Here is a 12,622-nt window from a genome sequence, read left to right on the forward strand (position 1 = left end):
CTTCCTGGCCTTCAAAATAATATATTATATCCTTTTTAGTTTCACAGAACACAAATTGGGTTATTTACATAATATGTTTACATGATTTTGTTGTGCAAGAAAACAACCAGATGGACACACGATAAAGGAAATGTTCAAATTCGGCTCTGATCGTATCAACATCGGAACATTCGTGAGGGCATCTTAAGCCATCTTTGACATGCCAACGATTTGGCCACCGCTCCCGAAGTTGCTGCCGGAGCCTGAGAAACTCCACCGGCGGTCGGTCATACGATGGCTTAAGATGCCCTCACGAATGGCCCGATGTTGTTACGATCAGAGCCGAATTTGAACATTTCCTTAATCGTGTGTCCATCGGGTGTCAATTTCGGGACAGTGTGACAGGGGCTTAATGGTTGACAATGAGTGTTTCAGTTTGTCATTATTGTATATTTTTGTTTTACTGTGTTGTGTGTCTTTTTTTGAAGTCCTATGTTTTCATTGCTATGTTTCCTGCAAATATATAATGTGACATTGACCCATTTAAAGGGGCCTTATTATGCTTTATGGGGTTTTCCCTTTCCTAATGGTCGTCGTGTGTTATATATATTTGTTTTTTGTATTTGCTTTGCCTTCTTCTAATAGCTCTGCAGAATAATATATACAAACATTGCCCTCATTATCCACTGTGTGTTGAACAGCATTACATGTGCAGATATGTATTTCGTACTAGAAAAGACAAATGATGATGACATAATGTTTCGTTTTCATTACCTAAAAATATGATAGAGCTGCAGCACTTTCATCAAACATTAACAACACACACACACACACACACACACACACACACACACACACACACACACACACACACACACACACACACACACACACACACACGCACACACCCCTGTCGATCCAGCTCTCTATTTTTTGCTGTCAGTCAATAGAGGAGTCGGTGGCATTTCCTGCCTGCAGACAGCTTCTCCCATCAGGCCTCATGACTGACGGCGAGACTCTTGTGCATGCGTCTGAATACAAGTGTGCTAATAAACTATTCTTTATCCGTCCTCTAATGTGTCCATCAATCCATTTCACCGTCTGAAGCCGAATAAATATCTTCAACGCGGCCACAGCTTGTGATGCTGAGGCGTCTCACTCAATAACTGAAATCACACAGGCTTAATGCTCTCTGAAATCTCAACAAGCACTTTTCCAACAGGCTTTGTTTGGCTTGTCTTGAGTTTAACACACGTATTGTGCAGCGGAGTTTGCACATAGAGACATTCTGAGGCTCAATGTGTATAAAAAAAATAGCAAAAACGTCCACCTCCCCCCCCCGGCCGTCTTCATGACCTTTTTGAAGGTATTACACCTGGAGAGTTCAGAAGACCATTTGTCTCGTGCACTTTACTCCGGAATATTTACACAGAGGAACTGCGTCATTCCCAGATGAGCCCATGCAGCAGGTTGATGAACCGCAGGCAGGAAAAGGGCAGCTATGAGAGCGATGGCAGAGAAAATGTCATCCTGTGCTCCTTGTAAAAGGTAGTGTGACTTAGAGTGGGGAGAGAAACAGCTGCTGATAATTGAGAGTATCTGTCGTCATGTAAGGAGTCTGGATTTTGGCAATTGTACACTTTTGAAATGTTCAATAATACATGAATAGCTTTTTTTCTACTTTCAAAAATCCTGTAAACTGTGTTACATGTGTGTCTCTGGATGGTCACTACAGTACAGTATGTTTGTAGGTCATTAAACAACAGCCATGCCTCTATACACTCACCTATGTAGTTTAAAACAAAAAAATGTTGTGTGACTGCAGAAGGAACCAGGCAAAGTTTTCACAAACAGGTGACAGAGAAAGTGTCTGAGACAGCTGAGCGCCTCAAAGAAGTGCCAGCAGATGGTACGGGTGTCTAACAATTCAAAAATATTCAGCTATGGAGCAAAGCTGTCAAGATGTGCGGAGGAGTCGGGTTATGCAGAGGAGCGGAGCAGAGAGAAATAACAACGCTGCAACATTAAGAAATCAGCTGCAGAGAGATCACCTGCCCGAGGGTTTCAAGCGAGTTCTTTCAGACCTGACCTCTTCGTGAGTGCCTCCTTTTTGTTTACATACTTTCTTTAAGAGTCAACCTTTCACATTTTGTCTCTTGTTGTCCCGTGATATACTTTATTCCTATTAGTCACAGGGGTCTACAAGCACATGACATGATTTGCCACATAGTTGCTTTCCAATCAATGAACAATCACAAGATGGATAAAATAAAATATCTGTTTTACAAAATACAGGAGGAATGTTCATTTTCAAGTTTATAGTACATGCTTTGATTTTCTAGCTAAATTTAAAGCAGGAAATGAAATCCAAAAGAATTACGTTTTTTAGATAAGTATATCAGTAACATGTTTATTGTTATTTCTAGTTGAATTTTTGGAAAACCAATCACCATATAGGGCTGCTCAATTAATCGTATTTTAATCGCAATTACGATTATGGCTTGCAACGATTACGAAAACAACGTAATCGAAATAAAACGATTATTATTTTTTTTTAATTATTTTTTTTTATTGGTTTTTCAGTTGAATTATACTTAAAGTTCAGGGTAATCAACTGTTAAAAACATACTGTTACAAGCAAACATACACATTTTTTTTCTCCAATAAATTGATGTTTTCAAAGTAAATGAATAATCGTTTTTAATAATCGTGATATCAATTATTGACCCAAATAATCGAGATTATGATTTTTGCCATAATCGAGCAGCCCTTACCGTATCATCACCAAAATAGCAACATAAAGCTTCACAGTTGGTCAGATCAAACCGGGGAGATTTTTTAAAGTTTTGAGTTAGATGAGAGTAATTTTTTTTACACCTTGTTCAGTTTCTGGGCCAAACTGCAAGACTACGTTCTTCTGGCCTAATTAGCCTAATTAAAATCCCATGAATGCAAATATCCAATTAATGCCGCACATCTATCCTCAAGACTCTTGCAAACTCTTTTTCTGAGCAAACTGTGAACAAAGGAGACGGAGGTTCCGGACAACAATGCACGTTTTTTATTTTCAAATGTGCTGCCTACAAGGAGCAGACATGTAAAGTTGTGTTACGTGTTGTTGCAGCATTGTTTAAAACAATGTATAAAAAGGCACTGTGTGAACAGAGAGGGAGGAAAATAAATAACAAAAAATAATCCTTTTGATAAGATTCTCTAAAACACACCTGCTGCCAGAAATGCCATTAAATGTCAGCTGTCTGGGTTCACAATACACGCACACACACACACACACACACACACACACACACACACACACACACACACACACACACACACACACACACATTTCGTTATCTATGTCACCTTAACACAGTGTTAGAAGGTCGTGTAAAGGAGGATGGAGTCCCAGGAAAACGAACCAACCTTTTCTCTAATGACATTCACCGAGAATATAATGGGGACCGGTGAGAGGACAGAACGGCTGGCGGACTATTCTTCAGCTCCAATTCATGTGTTAGAGGTATGGCTGATGCATGATGGGATATGACAGTTGTTGCTTTGTATCAGCGGGTCAAACAGCGAAGAATTAAACCTGCTGCTGTGGAAATGTACAGCAATATGTACTGTAATATAAAATAAGCATTCAAATAGCAAAAGGTTATTATTGTAGAATGCAAACGCCAACAGTAATGCTAAAATACCCCAGAATCCAGAAGGAATACCCAAAGTATAATCGCAGTGGTAGCTATTGGAAGTCAACTCTGTGTGACCTGGAGGCCCCAGGCTGTGTGTGTGTGTGTGTGTGTGTGTGTGTGTGTGTGTGTGTGTGTGTGTGTGTGTGTGTGTGTGTGTGTGTGTGTGTGTGTGTGTGTGTGTGTGTGTGTGTGTGTGTGCGTGAGTGAGGGCAGCTGTTTCTCTGTTGAGGGTTCAAAACGCATGAAGAGAAAACACACATTTGAAATAAATCATGAATAGCTAGGGCCTAGAAATTAAACATAACTTTGGTTCACTCACTTTAACAGAGTCACTCACTGATTACTTTAAACACATTGAGAAAAGTCACAGTTTATATCAATTATTATGTAAAGTATTTTCTTTACCAGGTCAGTTTGTTGAGGAAGTTTTGAGTGCCGAGAAAAGCTATTTCCGTTGGGAGTAAATTACATAAGGGGTATAGGGAATACTGGGAAAATGTCAGAATACCATGTTGATGTGATAGATAAACACCTCAACAGATACATCACAAAAGACAGAAAGAAAGAAAGGAAGAGAAGGAGAAGGAGATGGAAGAAAAGGGAAAATGGAAGATCCCTGAAGTCTGTCTGTTCCGGCTGAGCAATCAGAACTGTCGGCTTTCCAAATTGACAATTTTCTCCAAGTGTTATCCACAAAGACGAGAGGGTTGTTGTATATTGGCCTGAAGAGATGGCTCTCTCGAATAAACAAGTATTTACTGGCACACATGCACAGAATGCACAATCAACGGGGGAATCTGGGAAAGAGCCGAGACAGAAATGAAGTTGGACAGAACACATTTCTGCAGGAGAAGGAGGCCATGCTGATGCTGTGACAGGACTTTCACACCTCCTGCCTCCGCACTGTGAACATCTCCCTCCAACATCCACCAGGAAGTGAACCAGAGCCTCCCTTTCATGCAGGACACCGTCTGAATTACACAGGCTGCACAGAACAACCTAATGTGAGTATATAAGACAGAGAAACGGTAGAACATTGTGTAATAAACAGCTTTTTGATTGCAGCATCTCCACACGAAAGGATGTCGAGCCAGGATGATTAAGTGTGTGTGAATGGGGGGTAAAAAAGAAAAGCTGTTACTCCCTCTAGTGTACATAGTTCATTCTAACACCCACTGTATTAATGTCTAACAACAGAACACACCTCACTGTATATTATACAGATTATTAACTTTCATTACTTTAACCCTCACTAAGGTCATGACAGAGCATGCTCCATTGGCAGTAGCAAACTTCAAGATGTGTTTGAAAGCCTCAAAACGACAGTAAGTGGAGCTTTGAGATAAGATTTGTTCAAGAATAAAATGCATAGAGATGCGACTTGTTTACAAAGCAGGCAGTCAAATAACAAATATAGGATGAAACAACTTTCACAAACCCAATAGTTTCCCTTCCAATAGCTTCTTATTATGCCCTAAAGGTAGTTTGTATTTTGTCTCTAGACACAATCCAATCAGTCAACAGAAACAGCTAATTTGTTGTTTTATGAAGTGTATTTGTTGTTGTTTGTTTCCTATCTGAACGCCCGGGGACTACAGATGCAAATGAGCTTCTATCTAACTTTAATGCAATTACTTTTAATTGCGTTTCGTCCATCCAAAGCAAACCCTACAACAAATGTAAGTTATTGAGTTGCATTATGGGAAATGTAGTATTGATCAAAGTCCTTCAACTTGTAATACAACGTTTCAGGAGTTTAAATTACTTTAAAACTATTCAATTAAAAATGAATAAATGGAAGTTATTTGACTTTTAAAGGATCATTTAAAGCTCTGAAGAGAGGAGGAAGACCACGAGTAGATCAAACTTGGTGCAGGTTATATTGTGTTACCTACAAATGATAATCATGTCAATCAAAACAATTGAATAATCCTATAATCTGGAAACTTTACATACAATTAATCTTTGATGTCCTGCCTCTAGATGGCAGTAAACTACAGCTAAAGAGCCAGATCAGCACAGCATCACACCAGAACACACAGTCATAAAAAACATTTTATTAAAGAAGAAGCGGGATGGTTTGATTCCCTATATTCTATACATTATGTGCTATAGGATGTAGAAGACAGACAGAGACACACAGGACAGGAGCGCTTACCCAATTCATATTTTTCACACAATGAAGAATGAATTGTCAGAGAGCGGTGACCATGTGCAGCACCAGTTTGTTTCATTGGCAGTACAACTTAGAGACAACATTAAATAAAGATTGCTTTGCAGGAGTAAATATCTTCCCAGGAAACACTTTGTGACTGAAATTAAAGTTGGACGTCAGAGTGAAAACCTAATAATTTAGGGTTTGAAGTTAAGTGTATTTCAAGCCTATACAACTACATCCTCTAAAAATGCATGTTTGAAGTCTTTTAGATTTCCTGTTTTGCTTTTAGAAACATGTCCTTGCTGACCTCGGATCAGAGCTCCTATACGGCGAGATCGATGCTGTTCACATGAAAATGATTGTAATACTTTAGTGATTAAAATACTGTTGACTTTTCAATCCAAACAAACACGTTGGCCCTTTTTTAAAGCAAAAAGCATTCGACTTTTGATACCAGCAGATAGTTATTAATGATTATGAAGTGGGGAGGTGATGAACCGCAACGTTGCTACCACACTGAACCGAATCCGCCCATCAGCAGCTTCTTCTCAATATGCGCAGAGCAAACCTTATTTATTAACACTACAAACCACACATCCTTCTTTATGTCGGACTTCAGAAAACAAACTGCCCAATTCAACATTTAAAACCATTCATTGTTAAATAAATGAAAAAATACATTTCTCTTAAAGAAACATCTGAACATGTGTAGCTCCTGTGTATGAAATGAGTAGAGTGAGGTTGTTGTGGTTGTTGCTTCATCTCTCATACAGACATAAAAGCACAAACTGTAAACAAAGCAGGGAAACCAAACTTCAATCTGAACTCATAAGAGGCTTTTTTCTTTCCTATGCCTCACACATGTAATGTCAAACAGTAACGCTTCTATTGAAATCAACAACTAATGTCAGATAAGGTGTAAACAAAGTCTGAAACAAAGGGGCTGAATGAGCCAGAGTGTGAAGTACAAAATCCTCTGTGTGATTGTGATCAGCTGACCGAACACACTCAAAAACCCTGAATTGTAAGGAGGCGAGATTGAAGAACTAGGGTTAGACCGATATCGTGCCGATACTGAACATAAATATTCAATAATCCGAAGACTGCACAGTGTCAGTGTTTCCAGCACATCTGCAGCAGAAACACAAAAATTGTACAAAAAAAATGCTCTACTTTAATAATTGTAATATCTGTTACAAATACTAAACTGCAAAAATGTCAACATCACACCCATATCGGTTGAACCCTAGTGAAAAGATGCAAAGCCACAGGTGACGGTGTCGAGATGCAAATATACACACACATTTACATTTTTGCATAAACTCTATGTACATACATTACGTGTGATGGGACTAGTTTTGGCAACCAACGCTGAGAAAATAGTTTTTTTTCCCTCGTTCATATTAAGGCATGCCTGTGTGAGTTCAGTCTGACCCCATGTCCAGCTGGATTTCAGTCTGTTTTACGGCGCTTATTTTAAAAGTTTGATTTACTGGACTTAAATCTTCTGGGGTCCCACACAGCTGACTTCACTGGAGCTGTCTGCTGTGATGTCATCACTTGGCGACCTGCTTGTTCACTCCTCCAAGGCATGACATCATCTCGAAACAGAAGTCTGCTGTGCGGCCCCTCGCTGTGATGTCCTACTCCAATCAGTGGGAGCCTCGCTTGTCATTGTCATCGTCTTCACGTCAGATATTTGACTGCCGTCGCCCCCTGTTGGTTCCCAGTGATGCTCGCAGCCTCGGCTCCCTGGCCCTGTAGGTGACATAAAAAAACATTTTGAGTATATACAGTAAAGGGATCAGAACACAATATAATCTCTCCTGAAGGAACCCTATAATACACAGAGATCTGATATATTTTATAAACAGCTCTCTAGGATTATTTCTGTGTCCTTAAAGGTGTTTTAGTTTCCTTACTTGTAGTGCTCATTGAAGTCCAGTCTGAAGCTGAGGAAACGCAGACTCTCATCCGTGCTGGTCATCAGCAACACCAGGAACTGCTGCACGATGTTCTGGAGAGGGGAAAGGAGTGGATCAAATAATATATATTAAAATGAGATAATCCAATCCACTTTATTTCTATAGCACATTTAAAAACAACAGAGTTGAACAAAGTGCTGTACATCAACAACTGTATAAAAACATAGCATAAATACATAAAAAACAGACAGGACATGAAACAAATTCAAAATTCTTGAAAAGGCTTTTAACTTGATTATTTATTTATTAATGTGATGCTATGAACTATTTATAGTGTAAATTGGAATTATCCACATCTGTGCTCCCGGGTGTATCTGTGTTTTCTTCCTGTATGTTCCTGCCTGTGTATTAATAAAGTTGTTGATTGATTGATTGATTGATTGAAATGTAAAACACGAGACAATGAAACCAGATCAGAAGCCACAGACTGAGGAACTCCTACATGATGTACAAACAATACAAAACACTAGTAAGATAAAAACCCAAATGTAAAAGCACAAGTGTCACCTGGTCTGTAAATGCCAGGGAAAAGAAATGGGTTTTCAAACGAGATTTAAAAACAAGCAGAGTTGGAGCAAGTCTAACCTGGAGGGGCAAGTCGTTCCATAAATCTGGAGCTGCAACAGCCTCTGATGATAATAATAAGGATGCTCTAAATGCTCCTAGAAGTCACTGAGGCTGGTACCTGGTAGAAGTGTGTGAGGATGCGGAGCTGGGAGCGCATCTTTGGTATGGTTTCCTGGAACTCCTGAATCCTCTTCTTCTCCTCCGCTTCCTGTTCAGCCGTCACTCCCCACTGACCCTGAATCAGGAGAGTATCGCTCATTTAGAAGCCATCATACAACCACCATCCCTTTTTCTCCCTGTATCCAACTCATCTGTATCGCCTTACCTCGCTCTCCTTCTGCTGCTTCCTCTCCTCAAACTGCAGCCGCAGGGTGAGCTCCTCCAGAGCCGAGCGGTACAGCGAGTCCTGGGCGCTCTGAAACTCGATGATCTGGTCGAATATGGCCCTCAGCTGGTTCAGAAGATTCTGCAAGGACACACCGAAACAGAGTTAAAGGAGGTGTGTGGAAAAGAGCAGGCAGAATGATTCAATCTGGTGTGTGTGTGTGTGTGTGTGTGTGTGTGTGTGTGTGTGTGTGTGTGTGTGTGTGTGTGTGTGTGTGTGTGTGTGTGTGTGTGTGTGTGTGTGTGTGTTACCCTGCTGCTGTTGTCTAGCAGGCATCTTGAGATGACTCTGTCGAGGAACAGGTCGTGGGCGGCGATGATGTGGTCGAGATCCTGCGCCTGCTGCACTCTGTTCCACAGCTCGTCCCAGGAGCACTCCAGCACCTTGTATTAAAAATCAAGACATAACTCAATCAGTGATCTCGGCGCCTTGCTATCCAGTTAAAATAGTATTCTTATATTTATTCTATCTGATGTCTGAGTAGATAAACCTACACTTAAATCAGCCAGCTTTCAAATCTGCAGACCAGAGTTCCTGTTAGCCGGTAATTACCGGACTACGACCGGTAAAATATGCTGAAGACCGTCAAATCTAAATCTCTCCGGTCAAAGGGTCCGGTCAAAATATATTTCCCCTTAGCGCAATACCACATCAGTTGCGCAACTTGCGCCGCTTACAGTATGTGACAGACAAAAGAGTGTGTGACAGAAACTGATAGTCAATTCTAATGTCTAACACTTAATGTGGAGAAAGAGATGTCCTGTATGGGTTGATTGTGCGTTGATCTGTTGGTAATGCCTCGGGGTTCCGGTGGGCATGTAAACAAATGCATAATGCTGCGCTATACTTTGCGGCCTCACCCAGTTGCATAGCGACGCTTATTGTTTAAGTGTCTTTTAATAAGCAGGTAGTCATATCATTAGCTAGAACTAGCTGGATCTGATCGATATGGACATAAACGCGAGTAAAGTCTAATCTGACGGGAGAGAGAGATCAGCTGCTGCTGACGAGTCGACACGCAGCTCTGCATGATCACATGCAGCGGTGAGCGGAACAAAACACACACTTCAGGTTAGAATATCACACGTAGCTATTTTAATTACCTCTCAAACTACCGTAACTAGTTATAGATATGTTTAGTTTTACTATCGGGTCACTCATTACTGATCCGCGAGCTGCTACTCACGGGCTGTCAGGAGAGAGAGAGAGCGCTCCGTTTATTATTCCCGTGTTATTGTAAATTACTGTTCACTTTTGAATAATGTAGTTAATCTACTATAATTAGTTTGTTTAATATCGAATCATATCAATTTGTTTTAAAGCTCAATAAATAACAAAGAAGACCTTTGACCGGCACTTTTCAAATTGTGTCCGGAAGATTTAAACTTTAACGGACATGTTGACCGGCGAAAAAATATTCTAACGGGAACTCTGCTGCAGACCCATCTAAAACATCCTCTTTAATCTGACTTCAAAGTGAGTTTTTTTCTTCTGGGTTTGAACCAGCAGCCTAACCTGGAGGCTACATTTGATCCTGAGTCCCGCAGCATTCAACAGACTCAGCAGAAATCTCTCCTGCAGTAATTACTTCTTTCTTTACTGGTGTTTTACAGCCTGTGATGGTAACGGCGCTGCTAATGGTCTGACCTCAAAGGTGATGTAGTACTGCATTTGGTGGATGAAGTGGACCATCTCGGAGGCCAGGATGTGGCACTGATGCAGCACACCGGACAACTCTGCAGGGTGAAAAGCACAAGGGAAGGAACAAAACAAGCACATCAATATCAAAATAACACGTGCTTAAGAAAAAAAATGTTATTTTAGTACCTGGCATGGTTTTGAGCAGCTTGGCGTTACACATCTGTCCCTTCCAGATGTCCGTCAGTGTGTACTCCATCCTCTTTGCCCTCCACAGGAAATTAAACACACGCAGGTAGTGGCCCATACACTCCCTTGTAAACACCTGAAACACACACATTTATATATTCGAATATGTGATGACAGCAGTAATACATAGAGATCAGGAGATTGAATGTGTGAGTTTTGTCATACCGTAGCAATGGGTCCATCAACGTGGTAGTCAAGACTGAAAACATCCCAGCCGGTATCACCTGGAGACACCTAGAGGCAACAAAAAGACATTTGTCAAAAGAACAGGGGATGCTTAGGTCAGACCTGCAACACACACACTCTCTCTCACACACACATTACCTCCAGCAGGCGTACATCCAGCCTCTTGAGGATCTCTGCGTTGTCATACTGAGCGTTGGTGGCTCTGACTGCCGTCTCTAAGATCCCCGTCAGGTTGTGTTGGTACAAAGTGGTGGCGGGACGCACTAACTCCGGTCTAGGATTTAAAATAATTAGGATACATATTCTGTCTAATAAATCAAATGCAAAGATTCAAAGTGTGTGTTCCTCACTTGAGCAGGTCCATCAGGTGTCTGATGAAGTCTCCCTGGCCCAGCAGCAGGTATCTCCTCATGGCCTGCAGGTGCTCCAGCAGCAGGTAGTTTCGGTTCAGAACGTCCAGCAGGTATTTGCTGGTGTCGAAATAGGCGGCGTCGATCTTCTCCTGAAACGCCCCTTCAAGGTCTGACAGCAGCTCCGCAGCTACGAGGAGACAGAGATGACAAAGTAATTCATTAACGAGATATTGAATTGCTATTTTTACTATCTTATCTTAAATCCTTATTTTGTTAGGGACAGACTGATTATTAGGTCACTTTAGTGCTGCCAGTTAATCAAACATATTTCACAAGACCAATAACAACTTTTTCTTTTCTCCCAATGAGTAATACGTGTCTAATTCCTGCAGTCTGGTTTCCTGGTCTGCTGCTGCTGGACGATGATGCAGAGGAGAACCTGATGTCCTTCATCACATACAGTAAGAGCTTTAGATCAAACAGGTCAGGAGAAGTCCTGCAGACTGGATCAATAGCTAAGTATACCTTTTTTCCTCTATATAGTCAATGCAGAGGAGGACAAGGCCAGCGAGCGGTAAGAGCATCGATTACTGCCCGTCCACTCGCCTACGTCAATACAACCATATCAATACGATGAGGAGGGAATACAGGAGAGGCTTCTTATTGGTCGGTGATGTCGTCAACAATAAAGACTTCCAAGGAAAGTCAGCATTAACCTTTATTTATGTGCAATAAACGTGCACAGAAACAGTAACAGAGAAAGACATGCTCTGAAATTGTTTACCGGAAAGTGTGAGAGGACATAAGAGAGACACGGAGACTCTTACTATCTCTGGGTGTGTCTGCAGAGTTCGACGCCGGCGTGATTTTGCCGAGCGGTGTTCGGTCTTGACAGACCTGATGCAGGAAGTTGATGGATTTACCAATTAGCAGGACCTAGAGGGAGAAGAGAATAAGTGAACATGCCTCAAGTAAACCGTCTTACCTGGATGTGTGTAGCAACAAGTGTTGTGAAGGATTAAAAAATGTTTGTTGATGTTTGACTAATTAGCACGCAACAGTTTGAGTCCAAATGTAAAAATGTGCACTAGAGATGTCCCGATCCGATCACGTGATCGGGGATCGGAGCCGATCACGTGATTTTCAAAAGATCGGAATCGGGAGAAAAAAATCGGGGATCGGGATTTTTTTATTTTTTTATAGATACTTTAAAAACATTTTGTATTCAATGTTACAGAACAAAAATGACCATGTTCAAGTCTTAAAGTCATCCTGAGGCCTTAGTTTTGGTTTCAAATGACAGAACATCATGTATGTGTTGCTTCTTTGGGGCTTGTTTTCATAGACCTGGTTGCTTATTTCTCTCAAATCTGGCAACAGAGTGGGCGCAGTGTCTAATTGTAGCAGTAAGCTAACGAGTACTGATA

General features: G+C 41.0%; 1 protein-coding gene across 1 annotated transcript in view; it reads right to left on the reverse strand.

Moving 5' to 3' along the window:
* Positions 1-5,725: 5,725 nt before the first annotated feature.
* Positions 5,726-12,622, reverse strand: part of LOC104965479 (gamma-tubulin complex component 3 homolog) — a 7,006-nt gene continuing 109 nt past the window's right edge. Inside the window, exons 2-12 of the mRNA XM_010794432.1 lie at positions 12,023-12,131; positions 11,193-11,382; positions 10,981-11,116; positions 10,822-10,890; positions 10,597-10,732; positions 10,417-10,505; positions 9,021-9,152; positions 8,710-8,850; positions 8,503-8,619; positions 7,755-7,849; positions 5,726-7,590 (exon numbers count right to left, since the gene is read on the reverse strand). Of these exons, the coding sequence (XP_010792734.1) occupies positions 7,524-7,590; positions 7,755-7,849; positions 8,503-8,619; positions 8,710-8,850; positions 9,021-9,152; positions 10,417-10,505; positions 10,597-10,732; positions 10,822-10,890; positions 10,981-11,116; positions 11,193-11,382; positions 12,023-12,131 (1,281 nt within the window). The 3' untranslated portion in view covers positions 5,726-7,523. The remainder of the gene's footprint in view (positions 7,591-7,754; positions 7,850-8,502; positions 8,620-8,709; positions 8,851-9,020; positions 9,153-10,416; positions 10,506-10,596; positions 10,733-10,821; positions 10,891-10,980; positions 11,117-11,192; positions 11,383-12,022; positions 12,132-12,622) is intronic.

The sequence above is a fragment of the Notothenia coriiceps genome, unplaced genomic scaffold (assembly GCF_000735185.1).
Source record: "Notothenia coriiceps isolate Sejong01 unplaced genomic scaffold, NC01 NC01_scaffold00037244, whole genome shotgun sequence".
Lineage (NCBI taxonomy): Eukaryota > Metazoa > Chordata > Actinopteri > Perciformes > Nototheniidae > Notothenia > Notothenia coriiceps.